General features: G+C 47.5%; 1 protein-coding gene across 2 annotated transcripts in view; it reads left to right on the forward strand.

Moving 5' to 3' along the window:
- The window catches only part of wdr19 (WD repeat domain 19), a 247,311-nt gene that overhangs the window by 34,487 nt on the left and 195,018 nt on the right, over window positions 1-17,806 (forward strand). The window contains exon 1 of one of the 2 annotated variants that reach the window (XM_072496581.1): window positions 14,026-14,119. The exons of the other annotated variant lie outside the window; for it this stretch is intronic. Coding sequence (XP_072352682.1) covers window positions 14,114-14,119 — 6 coding nt within the window. The 5' untranslated portion in view covers window positions 14,026-14,113. Of the gene's footprint in view, window positions 1-14,025; window positions 14,120-17,806 lie in introns of those variants that run through there. 2 annotated transcript variants of the gene reach the window in all.

Raw genomic sequence — 17,806 nt, forward strand, 5'->3', positions numbered from 1 at the left:
TCCAAGGATACTGATCTTAGTGCGTCTATCCTCCCAGCTGATGTGGGGAATCCGCCTCAGACAGCGTTGATGGTACCTCTCCAGTGCCTTGAGGTGGCATCTGTACATAGTCCAGGTTTCTGAGCTTTATGGAAGAGTTGGGAGGACGACTGCCTTGTACATGAGGATCTCAGCAACAGCATGGATGTCATAGCCTTGAAGACTCTCGTCCTTAAGCGTGCAATGGCGGCGCTCATGGATTAGATACAATATTGGATCTCCAAGTTGATGTCAGCCTTAGATGAAAGTTGGCTCCCCAGGTAGGGGAAATGTTCCATGTTTGGGATGGCTTCTCACATAGTCTTTGTGGAGTGAGAGACCCATTCTTGCCATGGGGTGGGTTGGCAAAGGATTTGAGTTTGCTTGAAGTTGTTGCTGTGACCAATTCTTCGCCACGTGTCCACGAAGGGATCAAGTATAGCTTGGAGATTCACTTCTGAGAGAATGGAGATGGCGTTGTCATCTGCTTAGGAGTTCTTTGAAGTGTTCTCTCTATCAAAGGCTAATGCTTTCTCTGTCACTCAAAAAAGATTCCTTCCTTACCATACAACCATAGAATCCCTACAGTACAGAAGGAGACCATTCGGCCTATCGGGTCCGCACAGACCCTCTGAAAGAGACCCCCCCCCTCGCCTATCTTACACATCCCTGGACACTTAGGAGCAGTTTAGCATGGCCAATCCACCTAACTTGTACATCTTTGGACTGTGGGAGGAAACAGGAGCACCTGGAGGAGACCCAGGCAGACATGGGGAGAAAGTGCAAACTCCACACAGATAAGAATTGAACTGGGTCCCTGGCGTTGTGAGGCAGTAGTGGTAACCACCGTGCCATTGTGCTGCCCAATTTGAGGCTTAGGGTATTGGGTCCATATATTGCCTTGGTGGCACCGTGGAAGCTCCATGTCTTGCTTGTCGGCGAAGAGTTGAAACTCCTTTGCTTTCTCAGTTTATCATCTCCGTGGTTCTTCTTTGTACCTCATCCTTGGTTAATTGTTGAGCCCTCCTCTTTGTCTTGCTGGTTATGTCGTTTTGCCAGGCACAGAGAGCCTTCCTCGTCTTGTTGATGAGATCTTGGATGATGTGGTCATTCTTGTCAAACCCAGTCTTCCTGTTTCCTGGCCTTGTACGCAAGGGTTTCTTCACAGCTTGAGAAAATAACTGTCTTCAGCTCTTTCCAGTTTTCCTCTACTCCATTAGAATAAACACTTTGGAGATTTTGGTGAAGACATTGTTGAAGGTTTGCTTGCATGCTTGGCATTTGAAGCTATTCAACATTGATTTTTTTTCTCAGCTGTTTCTTCATCTTCTGCTGCTTCTAGTGGAACTTGATAGATATAGAGGCGTGGATGAGCCAATGGTCTGTCCAGCAGTCATTTGCACTGGCCCTCACTTTCGTGATGAGGGCACCCTTTTGGTCTAGGGATCGGACGATGGATACATGAATAGGGGGGAAATAGAGGGATATGGACCGAGTAAGGGCAGAAGGTTTTTTTTCAAGTTAGGGCATCATGATCAGCACAGGCTTGGAGGGCCGAAGGGCTTGGCCCTGTGCTGTCCTTGTCTTTGTTCTTTGTTCTTGATCATGTGCCAGTGTTTTGATGGTAAATGTTTCCAGGAAGTCTTGAACTTATCTTTATTGTAGAACAGTGTGTTAGTGATGACAAGCTGGTGTTTCGCTCATTGGTGAGCAGGAGAACCGCTTTGGAATTGCAATTCCAAACTCCTTCCTTTCTGATAGTTCCTTTCCAAAGTTGGGAGTCCTTTCCAACCCTGGCGCTGAAGTACCAAGGAGGATAATCTTATGATTCTTAGGAATTTGGAGAGTTTGGTGCCCAGAGTGGAATATGAGCTTACTTTGGATTCATCATCGGCATCAAGGATAGGGGTGTAGGCACCTACGACCGTTGCCTGCTGGTTCTTGACAATTTGTAGACGGAGAATCATGAGGCGCTCGTTGATGCCGACACGGAGCTCCGAGAGTCGATTGACAAGTTCATTCTTGATGGCGAATCCAATTCCATGCCTCTTGGGCTGATCCTCGGGTTTTCCTCTCCAAAAAAGGTGTAACCACTCCCATCTTCCTTCAGCTGACTTTTGGGTCTCTTGCTGGGCAGCGGCGTCAATGCTAAAGTGGCTGGGCTCACGGGCAACAAGGGCAAGTCTCTATCATGGTCAATTGTTCTGCGCATTATCCATGAGGCTGGAATTTGATCAGTCATTTTGCTCTTGGAATAGGAACAGGAGAGCGTTTCGGCAGATTTCTTCATGACTGAGCAGCCCTTTTCAAGATCCATTATGCTCAGCCCGCACGAGGAAGAGGCTAGAAAAGGTGCCAATTCCTTCTCCAACCTGGCTGGAAAACTGCATCCAGTGGGCTCATCCACCTGTGGTCAGAAAAACAAAGTTAAACTCAATCTCGGAATTGGAATGTACGAAAAACCTTCATGGATAATGTGCAGAAAGGGAGGTTGGTTTTACCAAATCCTTTGCACTACAACTGGATGTCGAATGCGGAGAAGGTGAGGCGGTGGTGGGAAGGAGAGGGGCTAGAGTGGGTTAGGATGGAGGAGGAGCCCTGTAGCGGGTCCAGCCTGAGGGCCATGGTGACAACGGTCCTTCCGCTGGCGCCGAGGAGGTACACGGAGAGCCCGGTGGTACAGTTCAAGATTAGGGTGTGTAACCAGTTGAGGAGGCACTTTAGGATGGAGAGGATGTTGGTGCTAACACCGCTGTGTGGGAACAATGGATTTAAGCCAGAGGAGACGGGTGGCTTGTACAGGAGGTGAAGAGAGGTGGGGCTGGTGAGGGATCTATATCTGGAGGGAGAGGTTTGCAATTCTGGAAGAGCTTCGGGAGAGGGTGGAACTGCTGATGGGAAGCGAGTTCAGTATATGCAAGTGAGGGACTTTGTGCGGAAGGAATGCAGAGGGTTTCCCAAGCTGCCGGAGTATACCCTGTTGGAGTGGTTGCTGCTCCTGGATGTGGAAGGGGAGGCTAGGATTGGGTTGTGTTCGGGTGGCTGGGGAAGCGGTGGGGAGAGCCGGTGGTGAGGATTATTGGGAAAAATGGGAGGAGGAGCTGGGGGTGTGGGAGATAGGATGGTGAGTGACGCAATGCGCAGAGTGAATTCAACCTCCTCATGTGCGAGGATGAGTTTGATTCAGTTTAAGTTGGTGCATAGGGTGCATATGACTCGGGCGAGGATGAGCGGATTCTTTCAAGGGGTGGCAGACGAGTGTGAGTAGTGTGGGTGAGGACCAGCAAATCACTCACATATGTTTGGGGGCTGTGGGAAGTTGGAGAGGTACTGCGGGGGGGGGGCGGTTTGGGACATTATCAAAGATTGTGGGAGTAGAGGTTGGGCCGGACTCTATGGTGGCGATTTTTGGAGGGTCGGAAAATGCCAGAGCTGATGGAGGGGAGGAAGACCGACTTTGTGGCCTTTGCCTCTCTGTGGGTGGTGTGGGGGTGGGGGGGGGGTCTCGACACACGTGTCATGGGGTATCACAACTCAAAGGGGTCTCACTCCCTTTCCTCTGGGCCACTGGCCATGTACTGGGCCCCCTTTTTGGGCACTGTGAGAGGCCACAGGTCTGGTGGTCCCCTTCCATCCTCCCACACCCAGTGGTTGTGCGCAGCCTTCATCTGGGGGGGGGGGGGGGGGGGGGGGGTGGCGTGTCCGGCCATGGCGGGTTGGACAGGGTAGGGGTTCGGCCGTCCCCCAGGGGTTAGAGGTGCCAGGTTATGGGTGTGTGAGGGTGGCGGAGTTAGTGCCAGGGGTCAACACAACCTGGCTGCCCTGGAAAGGTCCTGGAGTTTGTTCCGGCACTGCATGCCAGTCTGGGCAACATTGCCCACAGCACTGACCACCTTTGCCGCCTGCGCCCAGGTACGGCGAACGGCGGCGCCTGCCGGCATTCCTCCCGGATTAGGCTATAGAGTCACCTGCCTCTCCTCCACCGCGTCCAGGAGTGTCTCCAGCTCAGCGTCCCGGAAGTGTGGCGCTACTCTCCTTCCAACCATCTTGTTGGCTGGAACAATGTGTGTGGCGGGATGGACCGTATAAGTGCAGCTGCGGCGTGTCAGCCTCATGAGTGTCAATCACGGACCCGCCGAATTCGGCACCGTTTTTCCTGACATTGATTGTGTTCCAATTGGCGCTGGTGCTAGCCCAGTAAAGATTGCTGGATTACATAGATTACATAGAACATACAGTGCAGAAGGAGGCCATTCGGCCCATCGAGTCTGCACCGACCCACATTAATCCCTCACTTCCACCCAATAACCCCTCCCAACCCTTATGGACACTACGGGTAATTTAGCATGGCCAATCCACCTAACCTGCACGTCTTTGGACTGTGGGAGGAAACCGGAGCACCCGGAGGAAACCCACGCGGACACGGGGAGAACGTGCAAACTCCGCACAGACAGTGACCCAGCGGGGAATCGAACCTGGGACCCTGGCGCTGTGAAGCCACAGTGCTAATCACTTGTGCTACCGTGGATCGGTGCAGGTGTTGTGCCGATTTTGTTTGTTCGTACATCTCCACACATCCTCCACTGGCATCAACACTTAGCCTCAGAAACGGAGAATCCAGCCCGATGTTCTCCCGCCGGATGTGAATTGGAGCTGATAAAGCACAAATCAGGAAGCAATTCGATATCCCTCGCCATGCAAATTTATGTATGGCAAGGAATATGAGGGATTCCAGAGGCAGTCCCGCTCTCGGGCCGACATTTTCAGAATGTGGCCCGATAGCGGCCTCCCGCACGGCTTGCCACCATCCCTGCATCACCGATCAGCAGCCCCCCCAACCCTCCGGTTCAGGCCCCACACCCGGATTTCTGGGTCTCCCCACCACCTTCCCCCAAGGTCCCCCCCATCCCCCTACCACACAAACAACCAGTTAGGCCCATTGCGCTCCATCCAACCTAACCCAGCAGGCCACAGCCTCTCCCCCTACTCCACTCTCGTTTGTTAGCCACCCCACGCCACCTCACTAGCAAAGTGGCCCCCACCCAGGGTCCCCCTCCAATATCCCCTCAAAAACAATAACCACTCCAACCCTCCTGACCCACTCCTCCTTCCAAACTGCCCAAGTCCCAGCAATATTAACAATCCTCTTTTCCCTCCGAGGAAAAAAACCCACAACAATCCCTTTTTATATTACAACCCCAGCCCCCAACACAGCAAAAAACATATCACACAAAGGTACATTGCACAAACACCCTCCTTCATATACCAGTCCCAAATAGTCCTTCTCACACTGGCCACAACTTCTTCTCTCTGATGAAGGCCTCTGCCTGCTCCAACATGTCGTAGAACTAGTCTTTGAGTCCATTGTGATCCGCAGTCGTGCCGGGTACACCACCCCAAATCGCAAGCCCTTGCTGTAAAACACCGCCTTGGCCATGTTGAAGGTCGCAAGTCTCTGCCAAATCGGTCCCAATGTCCTGATATAGCCGCACCTTCCCCACTCCAAGACTGTCTCCTTCCTTTGATAGCTATAAAAACGGATGATCACCACCTCGGCTCATTTGGCCTTGGCTTCTGCCTGAGAGCCCGGTGAGCTCTGTTCAACTCTGGAGCTGCAAACACTTCATGCCCTCCCACCAGCCGAGAAAACATTTCCAAAAAATATTGCGTCAGCTTCGAGCCCTCCATTCCCTCCGACAGCCTAATCAACCTGAGGTTTAACCACCTTAGTCCTCAATACCAAGGCCCTGCAAGGCTGCGTACTTAGCCCCCTACTATACTCCTTATACGCATAGGACTGTGTGGCAAAATTTGGCTCCAACTCCATCTACATGTTTGCTGATAACACTATTGTAGTGGGTCGGATCTCGAACAATGATGAGTCAGAATACAGGAGGGTGGGGGCAGCACGGTGGCGCAGTGGGTTAGCACTGTGGCCTCATGGCGCCGAGGCCCCAGGTTCGATCCCGGCTCTGGGTCACTGTCCATGTGGAGTTTGCACATTCTCCCCGTGTTTGCGTGGGTTTTGCCCCCACAACCCAAAAATGTGCAAGCCCACAAATGTGCAAGCTAGGTGGATTGGCCACGCTAAATTGCCCCGAATTGGAAAAAATGAATTGAATACTCTAAATTTATTTTTTAAAAAGAATACAGGAGGGAGATAGAGAACCTAGTGGAGTGGTGTGTGGTAATACCAGGTATTGCGGTACCTGAGAGGTGGATGACCATTGGCTAGACCCAGGAGTCTACCATTGGCTGATGTACATAGCTCCGCCCTGAGAGGCGGAGTTTAAGAACCAATGCCGTCCCAGCAGCCTTCACTTTCTGTATCGAAGCTGCTGGGGAAGAGTTCTAGCAGATTAAAGCCTATTAGTTATGACTCACCTTGTCTCGAGAGTAATTGATTCCGCATCATGGTGTAACGACCACAATCTATCCCTCAATGCCAGCAAAACTAAACAGTTGTTCATTGTATTCAGGAAGCAAAATACTATACACACCACTGTCTGCATTACCGGGTCAGACAGGTGGTTGACAGCTTCAAATTCCTAGGTGTGCACGTCACCAACAATCTGTCCTGGTCCACCCACGTCGATGCTACCACCAAGAAAGCACAACAGCGCCTGTACTTCCTCGGGAAATTAAGAAAATTCGACATGTCCACATTGACTCTTTCCAACTTTTATAGATGCACAATAGAAAGCATCCTATCAGGCTGCATCACAGCCTGGTATGGCAACTGCTTGGCCCAGGACCGCAAGAAACTACAGAGAGTCGTGAACACCGCCCAGTCCATCACACAAACCCGCCTCCCATCCATTAACTCTGTCTACGTCTCCCACTGTCTTGGGATAGCGGGCAGCATAATCAAAGACCTCTCCCATCTGACTTATTCACTCTTCCAACTGCTTCCATCGGGCAGGAGATACTAAAGTCTGAGCATACGCACTAACAGATTCAAAAACAGCTTCTTTCCCGCTGTTACCAAACTCCTAAATGACCCTCTTATGAACTAATCTGATCTTTCACACATCTTCTCTACTGAGTAGTACTACACTCCTGTATGCTTCACACAATGCCTGTGTCTATGTATTTACATTATGTATTTTATGTTTGCCCTATTATGTATTTTCTTTTCATGTACGCAATGATCTGTCTGAACTGCACGCAGAACAATACTTTTCACTGTACCTCGGTACACGTGACAATAAACAAATCCAATCTAATCTTGACTTGTTTGAGATCCTCCACTTTAACCTTAGGCCTTTGTTGCTCTCCGTCATGAGCAGCAACTCCACCTCTAACGAGACAAGCCGGTCCTCACGCTGCGTCAAGGTCTCCCCACACCCTTCAGCCTCTCGCCTTGCACTTTCACCGCATTCAATGTCTTCACCAGCTGTTCACGAATCGGGCCCAAAGCCTCCTCAATAGTGGCTTTATGGGATTCCTTTCCTTGCCCAGCCACTCAAACTGCCTATCTATCTCTTTGCCAAATTCTTCCAGCTCCTGCGCCATCACCACAGCCAATGTGTCTAGTATAAAGGGAGCGGTAGCCATCTTCCCTCCTTCGGTTTCTTTCAACAGGCTACCCTCTTGCATCCTTTTCGTATTGGGCTTCTTCGACATGCCTCCGTCGGAAAAGAGTCCACCCACTCAACGGTCTGGGCTTCGACATCAAAAACCCCTGATAAAACGAGTACAGGGATTAAAACAAAGAGCCTGCCTGGAGCCACTTTTTGTGTGTCTTGTTCTTACAAGATGTCACCAGAAGTCCCGCCTACTTATATCTTTTTTTTAAAGTTCCTTTTTCAGAGTTACAAAGCCAGAGGTCAGGGCCGGGATTCTCCCAGCCCGCGCCGGCTCGGAGAATCGGAGATGCGACAGCCCGCAATGCAGGTCCGACGCCGGGACGCGATTTTCCGGCGACCGGAGAATCACTGCCAGCCACGCGCGCACGGTCAATGCGGCGCTGGTTGGGGGCCCATGAAAGAGGTCGCCGCGGTGATTCTCCGCGGTCGGCCGATCGAGTTCCCGCCGGCGTGGTTCTAACATGGTTCCACCCGGCGGGAGCTCGGACCCGTGGCCCCGGTTGCCGTCCTGGTGGGGGAGACGGGGGGCTCAGACTCCGGGGGGGCCTCCATGACAGCCAGGCCATCAATCGAAGGGCGTGTGTGATCCGGAAGGGGCCTACCTTCTTCCGTGCCCACCCGCTGTGTAGCTCCGCATGAGCGGACCCGCGGCCGGCTACCGCACGCATGGGCGGACCCACAGCGATCAATGCAGGGCCGCGTACGGCAGCTAGGGCAGCGCAGAGCACTCTAGCACCATGTTGGCCACCTGCGGGCAACAGAATCGCTGGGTCAAGAGGCCCGTTTACACCGGCGTGAAACACTCCATTGTTTGCGCCGGCGTCAACACTTAGCCACGTTTTCAGAGAATCCCGGCCCCTAATCCAGCTCCTTGCCTGCTCCAAAAATCAATTCAAATTAAATCCAATTCATGGTCCTACAAGTGAGACATACCAGATCCAGGCATTACACCTGACCTCACGTTCATCTTAGCCAAAAGGCCGAGAAGCGATTACTTACCTCTTCTATCCAATTAATGTCAGGGTAGTTGAAATTCCCCATGGCTATTATTTTATGTTTTGTACTAAATTTCCCAATTTGCCCACATATTTCTTCCTCTGCCTCCTTTCCACTATTAGATGATCTATAGACAAAACCCATTAGTGTGAATGATCCTTCATTACTTTTTATCTCCATCCGTATGGTTTCTGTTATTGTCGAGCTAATAACTGCACCCCTCATGCACTAAATTCCCTGAGTTAAGTACTCTAACAAAGCAGTGGTCTGTCGTGCTACTTATTTCCAGCAGGTGCCCAGCTCACTGGAAGATGAATTCCAACTTATGTTTGACTTCAGAGCACTTAGATAAGCAATTGAATGGAACAACATGCATAAACAAAACTGATGGGTACACTAATTAAATATCTGTTGCATCGGCAAGTCAGTCTGAAATCTTGCATTTAATGTCAAGCACCATGGACGAGTCCAGGACCAACTCAGCACAGAACTTTGCCCAAAGCTAGAAGTCCACTCATTCCAATGTGGAATTTGTGGACAACTCCAGTAGTAGACTTGTGACCCAACCACAATGCAGTATTTGATGGACAATGTCTCCACTTCTATTACAACAAAAGCAGAAGCCACCCAATATGTGGATACTGCAATGTATGCCTTGATTGGTCAGCATACTGATGCCAATCTCTCTCAACTGCTGTCCCCATTGTTGCAGATGCCAGTGTTCAAGGTGCCTTCCACCAAATCACTAGCATTGCTAAGCCAGGGACTCAGGGAGTGACAATCACTCCATGGGGCATGAGCCTACTGTGCTTTCTCGGTATGGCAGTGTTTTTCCTCCCATTACTGTCACCACTACCAGAACCTTGCTGTTGCCTGTCAGTCATCCAGCCTAGAACGCCATGACAAGGTGGTACATTCTGAAACTGGGCTTTCTAGGCCAAAGTTGTTCTAGGTCAGCCTGCAAGGCTATCTGCAGCCTTTCCTTTTGAAAATCATATCAAGATAATACATAAGAACTGGCATAGGTTAATTGGCCCTTTGAGTCTGCTCTACTATTCAATAAGATCATGCTTAATCTCCTACCTCAACTATACCTTTCCACTATATCCCTTAATTCCCTTAGTACCTAAAATTCTATCAACCTTTGTCTTGAATATATTCAATGACTGATCATCCACAGCACATTGGTATTGAGAATCCCAAAGGTTCACAGCCCTTCTCAGTGAAGATATGTCTCCTCATCTCAGTCTTAAATGGAAAAACCCATATTCTGAGACTGTGACCCCATGTTTTAGGCTCTCCCCACATTTCCCAGGACCACCATGTGTACAGGAAGTGTCTCCAGCTGTAGCTCCTGGAAGCTTGGGTTTCAGAGCTGGAGCGGTGGCTGGAGAAATTGTGGAGCATCCGTGAGGGGGAGGAGTATCGTGGATAGCATGTATAGGAGGTGATCACACCGCAGGCTAAGACTCCACAGGCAGGAAAGGAATGGGTGACCACCAGACAGTGCAAGAGGGCGAGGCAGGCAGCGCAGGAATCCCCTGTGGCCATTCGCCTGCAAAACAAATATACCGCTTTGGATATGGTTGGGGAGAATGACCTCTCAGGGGAAAGTAGCAACAGCCAAATTTGTTGCACTACGAAAAAATGTAGGAATGCAATAGTGATAGGGGATTCAATTGTGAGGGGAATAGATACGTCTGTGACCACAAACGACACTTCAGGATGGTATGTTGCATTCCTGGTGCTAGGATCATGGATGTCTCAGAGTGTCTACAGAGCTTTCTGGAGGGGGAGGGTGAACAGCCAGTAGTTGTGGTACACTTTGGTGCAAATGAAAAAGGTTACAAAAGGGATGAGGTCCTAAAAGCAGAATATAGTGAGTTAGGAAGTAAGTTGAAAAATAAGACCTTAAAGGTAGAGATCTCAGGGTTACTACCAGTGCCATGTGCAGAAATAGCAGGATATATCAGATAAATACTTGACTGAAGCGATGGGGCAAGGGGAAGGGCTTCAGATTCCTGGGACATTGGGACCAGTTCTGGGGGAAGTGTGACCACTACAAACTAGATGGATTACACCTGGACAGGGCCAGGACTGATGTCCTCGGGGCAGTATTTGCTAGAGTGGTTGGAGAGGGTTAAACTAAAATGGCAGGGGGATGGGAAACCTGTGCACGGAGTCAGAGGAGGAGTAAACACGGACAAGAACAAAAGACAGAAAGAGGAATAAGAAACGCGATAAGCAGAGAAATTGAAGACCAGAATCAAACAGAGCCATAGTGAAAATTTATGGGAATGGGACAATGAATATTAAAAGAACAATCCTGAAGGCTTTGCGCCTTAATGCACAGAACATTCACAATAACGTGGATGAGTTAATTGTGCAAATAGATGTAAATGGATATGGTATAGTTGGGATTATGGTGACTAGGGATGGGAATTAAACATCCAAGGGTATTCGGTATTTAGGAAGGACAGACAAAAATGAAAATGTGAGGTGTGGCATTGCTGAGTAAAGAGGAAATTAACACAATAGTGAGGAAGGATATTTGTTCTAACAATGTGGAATCTGTATGGGTAGAGCTGAGAAACATCTAGAGGCAAAAAACATTAGTGGGGTTGTATATAGACCCCCAAATTGTTGTAGTGATGTTGGGAATGGCATAAACAGGAAATTAGAGATGCATGTGATAAAGGAGCATCTGTAATTATGGGCAACTTTAATCTGCATATAGATTTGGCAAATCAAATTAATAACAATACCGTAGAGGAGGAATTCCTGGAGTATTTTCAGGATGGTTTTCTGGACCAGTACATTGAGGAACCAACTAGACAACAGGCCATCTATACTGAGTATTATGGCATGAGAAAGGAATAATTTGCATTTAGTTTTGTGAGGCCCCTTGTAGTTGAATGACCTAATATGATAGAATTCTTCATGGAGAGTGACATTGTTGATTCTGAGACTAGATCCCGAGTCTAAATGAAGGAAATTACGATGGTAAGAAGCGGGAGTTGGCTATGATAGATTGGTGGAAAGTCAATGCCAACATTAAAAGGGTGCATGGGTGAACATTCCTCTCTGGCGCAAAAATAATACTGGAAAGGTGACCAAACCGTGGCTTACAAGGGAAATTAGAAATAGTATTAGAACCAAGGAAGAGGTATACAAATTTGCCAGGAAAAACAGCAGGCCTGAGGATTGAGAAAAGTTTAGAATTCAGTAAAGGACAACAAAGGGATTGATTAAGAAGGGGAAAATAGAGTATGAGAGTAAGGGAACATCAAAACTGACTGTTAAAGCGTCGATAGATATGTGATGAGAAAAGGTTGGTGAAGACAAATGTAGCTCCCTTAATCAGAAACAGGGGAATTTATATTGGGAAACAAAGAAATGGATGCTCAACTAAATACATACTTTGGTTGTCTTCACAAAGGAGGACACAAATAACTTAACAAAATGTTGGGGATCACAGGTTTTAGTGAGAGGGAGGAACTGAAGTTAATCAGTATTAGTAAGGAAATTGTATTGGGAAAATTGATGGAATAGAAGGCCGATGAATCCCCAGGGCGTGATAATCTACATCCAACAGTACTTTAGGAAGTGGCCCGAGAAATAGTAGATGCATTGGTGATCATCTTCCAAGATTCTATAGACTCTGGAACGGTTCCTACAGATTGGAAGGTAATTCATGTAACTCCGCTATTTAAAAAGGGAGGTAAAGAGAAAACAGGAAATTATAGACCAGTCAGTCTGATGTTGGTAGTGGGGAAAATGCTAAATTTAATTATAAAATATTTAATAGCAGAGCACTCAGAAAATAGTGGCAGTATTGGAGAGTCAGCATGGATTTACGAAATGGAAGTCATGCTTGACAAATCTAAAGGAATTCTTTGAGGATGTAACTAGTCGAGTTGACAAAGAGGAGCCAGTGGATGTGATTTATTTGGATTTTCAGAAGGCTTTCAAACAAAATCCCACATAAGAGATTGGAGTGTAAAATTAAAGCACATGGAATGGGGGGGGGGGGGAGGTGGTGGTAGTGTACTGAGATGGATAGTAAACAGGTTGGCAGACAGGAAACAAAGAGTAGGAATAAACAGTTTTTTTTCCAAAAAGCAGGCTAGTGGGTAACAGCAGGGATCAGTACTAGGACAGATATTCACAATATATATATGATTTTGATTAAGTAATTAAATGTAATATCTCCAAATTTGCAGATGACACAAAGCTGGGTGGGAGGGCGACCTATAAGGAGGATGCAGAGATGTTTCATTGTGATTTGGAGAAGTTGAGTGAGTGGGTATATGCATGGTGAAAGCAGCATAATGTGGATAAATGTGAGGTTATCCACTTTGGTAGCAAAAACAGGAAGGCAGACTATTATCTGAATAGTAGATTAAGAGAGGGGAGGTGGTGGCGTAGTGGTATTGTCACTGGACTAGTAATCCAGAGACGCTGGGTCTGGGGTCCCAGCTTCAAATCCCACCACGGCAGATGGTGAAATTTGAATTAAAAGTCTAATGGTGACCATGAAACCATTGCCGATTATCGTAAAAACCCATCTCGTTCGCTTTACCTAGTTTCACTTTATATCCTTACCTACTGGTATTACCATCTGGCCTACATGTGACCCAGACACACAACGATGTGGTCGACTCTTAACTGCCCCCGACTGAAATAGCCTAGCAAGCTGCTCAGTTCAAGGGCAGTTAGGGATGGGCAACAAATGCTGGCCCAGCCAGCGACACCCACATTCCAAGAGCAAATAAATGTGCAAGGAGATAAAAGCAAATTACTGCGGATGCTGGAATCAGAAACAAAACCAGAAAATACAGGACAATCTTAGCAGGTCTGACAGAATCTGTAGAAAGAAGAGAGCTATCAAATGTGTAATGAGATTTGGGTGTCCTATTAAACCAGTCACTGAAAGTAAGCATGCCAACATCGTGGGCCGAAGGGCCTGTACTGCGCTGTATCGTTCTATGTACGTTTCCTTGGCTGCAGAAAAATACTTTTCACTGTACTTCAGTGCATGTGACAATAAATCAAATCAAATATTGAGGGCTGCTTTGGTCTCCTTAGCTGGGGAAGGGTGTTTTTGCTGTAGAGGGAGAGCACCGAAGGTTTACCAGACTGATTCCTGACGAAAGGGGCGAGATTGAGTCAGGATTATATTCACTGGAGTTTAGAAGAATGAGGGGGGTTCTCATAACAGGGTAGATACAGGAAAGCCAGCACCAGGGGTCACAAGAGTTTCCAGCACTTTGTTTTCAAGGGTCTGAGAGATTATTTTCCGAACAGACAGGTTTAAGGATGCCGATCAGCTTTCTGCCGATACTGACTATGTGCAGACACTGAGGGCCGGGCGATGGCTGGTTGCCATGGTGACAGGACGCCCTCGCCGCGTTGCACGGTGGGAAGGCATGGGGCATGATGGCGCATGCGCATACGGCCGTCGCGGCGGTGCCCGGGAGAAGTGATCGTTGAACAAAATCAAGGCAGAGATGAAGGTGAGAGAGGAGCTGCTCCGATATCAACTCCGCGTTAGGGGAAGAGTTATGCGCGTTAATAATTTCTGCATTGTCCATTCTTGTTTCTGTTCCCACTGGATTTCAGCTGGACCAATGAGCCACCCACCGCCATTTGCAAAGGCCTTACCCCCCCCCCCCCCCCCCCAACCGCGGTTACCATGGAGATTGGCCTGATCGACTTTAATAAACTTTAGTCTCTGAACTCCAGAGGACCCAGAAAATATTCCTGCCGCGACGCGGTGATAACTACCTCCCCCGGTAGGCACATCTCGAACCGCATTCCCATCCACTGCACTCCCCACTTACCTCTCACCCCCTCCCAGCGCGTCCACCACAAGCCCATCTTATCCCTAACCGCACTCACCAGCAGCTCCCATCTGCCCATCCCATCCCCTCACTTCCCCACCCGGATAACTCCTTATCCCCACACTCATCTTTCCACGCCGTGCACGCCATTCCCCCCTACACTCCTGACAGAGGGTACAGGAGTAGAAGATACTAGTCTAGTGATCTGAGAACTGGTCTAACTAATCTGGAGACATGAGTTTGCATTCTCTATAGCTCGTCGGCAATTTAAATGCAGTTACTTAAATAAATCTGAAGTGAAAAGGTAGTGACAATAGTGGGAACCATGAACTAATAGATTGTCAACTGTTTTTTGAATAAAATTTGTAGTCCTTAGCTCGTCTAACCTATATTTGCCCACAACAATGTGGTTAACTCTTCACTGCTCTGAATTAGCCTGGCAAGTCATTCAGTTATATTAAACCCCTACCAAAACGTTTAATCTGAATAACACTAGAGCAGCTAGTCTTGACCTAGGTTTCAGATTCCGACCGAACAAACGCACACATTGTTCAGTTGAGCCTGCAAAGTTCTCCTCTCTAGCATCTCCAGTCATGTACCAAAATTGGGAGCACTGTCCCACATACTTGTAAAATTGTGTCTTCCATCCAACATTCCAGTCTTGTCCATTACCATGCCTGGAAATGCTCTGTCCCACTGGCAGGACAGACCTGCCAGAAGTGGTGGCACAGTGGTATTCAAATTGGAGGAAATGAATCTGAGGGTCCTCCAATTTGACTCCAGACCCCCATGAAATCTCATGCATCAGGTCAGACTTGGGCAATACAATCTGACGATTACCAATGCTATCCATCACTCAGCTGATGAATTAATGTTTCTTTATGTTGGACACCACTTGGCGGAGGCACTAATGGGAGCAAGAACACAGAATGCACTCTAGCTGTGTGACCTCAATGTCCATCACCAAGTGGCTCGGTAGCACCACTACTGACTTAGCTGGCTGACACCTGAGGGACAAAGCTGCCCTACTGGGCCTGTAGCAGGTATTGAGGGTGCCAACAAGAGGTAAAAACCTACTTCATCTCATCCTCACAAATCTACCTGATACCGATGTAACTGTATGCGATATTATTTGTGGGAGTGGCCACTGTACAGCCCTTGTGGGAAAGCATTCTGTTGTGTTATGTGGCAATACCACTGTGCTAAATACGATAGATTCAGAACAGATCTAGTAGCTCTAAACTGGACACCCATGAGGCGCTGTAGGCCATCAACAACAGCATGTTTTCGTAAATGGTGGTGGGAAATTAAGCAATAGGTTTTGGAGTTCTATGAACAGCTTCAACATCAGTGGTGGCAGAGTTTAGCATATGAGTGGAACATTTGTGCTGAATGGATGGTCAGGTTTGGCATCCTTCAGAAGTCCCATCATCATAGAAGCCAGTCTTCAGCCATTTGAATTCACACCAGGCCTCATTACCGCTCTAACCCAAAAATCGACAAAACTTTTGAATTCCAGCTGTGAGGTGACAGTGACGACTCTTCACACAAAGCAGCATTTGACCAAGTGTGGCATCAAGGAACCCTAGTAACACTGAAGTCAATAGGAATTGAGGAAATCTCTTCACTCGCTGGACTCTTATCTAGCACAGAAGTGGGTAGGGTACCAATAAGGTACCTGGATGATGTTGACCTTCCTGAGTGTTGGAGCTGCGCTCATCCAGACAAGTGGAGTGCATTCCATTGCAATAATACAAAATAAAAATTCTGAAGATGCTGGAAATCGGAAATAAAAAGAAGTGCTGGTCAGGCAGACAGGTTCTAATGAAAGGTCATCCATGTGGCTCTCTATATATGCTGCATGTCTTGTTGAGTCATTCTAGCATTTTCTGTTTGTATTCCATTACACTCCTGACTTGTGCTTTGTAGATGGTTGTCAGGAGGTGAGTAAATTGCTGCAGAATAGCCAGCTTCTGATCTGCTCTTGTAGCCACAGTGTTTATATGGTTAGTCTCGTTAACCTTCTCATTGTTGAGGGCCAATCACCTCAGCCACAGGAGATCACTACAGGATTTCCTCAGGACAGTGCCCTAGGCTCAACCATCTTTAGCTGCTTCTTCAATGATCTTCTCCATCATACTGTCAAAAGTAGGGGTGTTCTTTGATGGTTGCCGTGTTTAGTTCCATTTCAATTCCTCAGGAAATGAAGAAGTCTGTGCCCACATTCAGCAAAATCTAGGTGACATTCAGACTTTGGCTGATTAGTGACAAAATAGCTTTCATGCTACCCATAAGCCAGGTACTTACGAACAAGCAAGAGTCTGCGTACTTCCCCTTGACATTCAATGGTGTTTCCATCATATCTCCCACCATTGACATCTTGGGTGGGTGGGTCATCATTTGTCCATTTCTCACTTCCCATCCTGCAGGACCATCTCCAGCCAAGTTATTTGTGACTGATTTAGTGACACCTCTGATTAAGAAAGTCGTGGATTCTCATTCCAGGTTTGGACTTAAGAACATAATCTAGGCATGTGCTTCATTCCAGTATTGAGACATGGATGATCACAGATGTCATCTTTTGGGTTGAATTATTAAACCAAAATTACATTTGCCTATTTAAGTGGATGTAAACGATTCTGCATCAATATATGAAGAAGAATAAAGAATATTCAATGCCTTTTTATCAACACAACTAAAAACAGATCCTTGTTTGATATTTTGCAATGTTTCTGTGTGTACGTTGGGTGATGCCTTCTACATAATAACATCAACTACATTTCAGAAAAAAATGTTCTGTGACATGTCCTGAGGTTGAGATAATACACAATGTAGTTGCTGATTTGATCTTACAGTTCTAGCCTTAGAATACCAATATCCTTTCTTACCTTTTCATCATTACATATTTCCTCCTGGAGTCAACCTATCTGGTGTTAATTTTGACATGTGTTGATGTAAATTTTCTCAGTGATCACCTCTATACTGTCGGGCCTCTTGTCCAACATCCAGTCCTGGGTGAGTCAAAACCTCCCTCAGCTGAACATCTGGAAGACTGAGCTGCTTAAATTTGGCACCAACTAACTACACTAACCTTGTTCGAATTTCATTCCACAATTTGGCTGCTTACCCTGAACTGAGTTTCAAGGCCTTCTATCATCAACAACTTGCGTTTATATAATGCTTCTTGTTAGTTGAAAACATCTTGGGTGAGTTTTACTTCAGGAAGATGCTGAAAATGGGTAAATGAGAGATGGAAAGGCTACGTGAAGACATTAAGGCACAGCAGAAGAGGAGGGTTTTAAGGGGAATTCTGAAAGAAGGAAATGTGATGGTAAGACAAATAGAATTTGGTTGACTGGG

The sequence above is a fragment of the Scyliorhinus torazame genome, chromosome 3 (genome assembly GCF_047496885.1).
Source record: "Scyliorhinus torazame isolate Kashiwa2021f chromosome 3, sScyTor2.1, whole genome shotgun sequence".
Classification (NCBI taxonomy): Eukaryota; Metazoa; Chordata; class Chondrichthyes; order Carcharhiniformes; family Scyliorhinidae; genus Scyliorhinus; species Scyliorhinus torazame.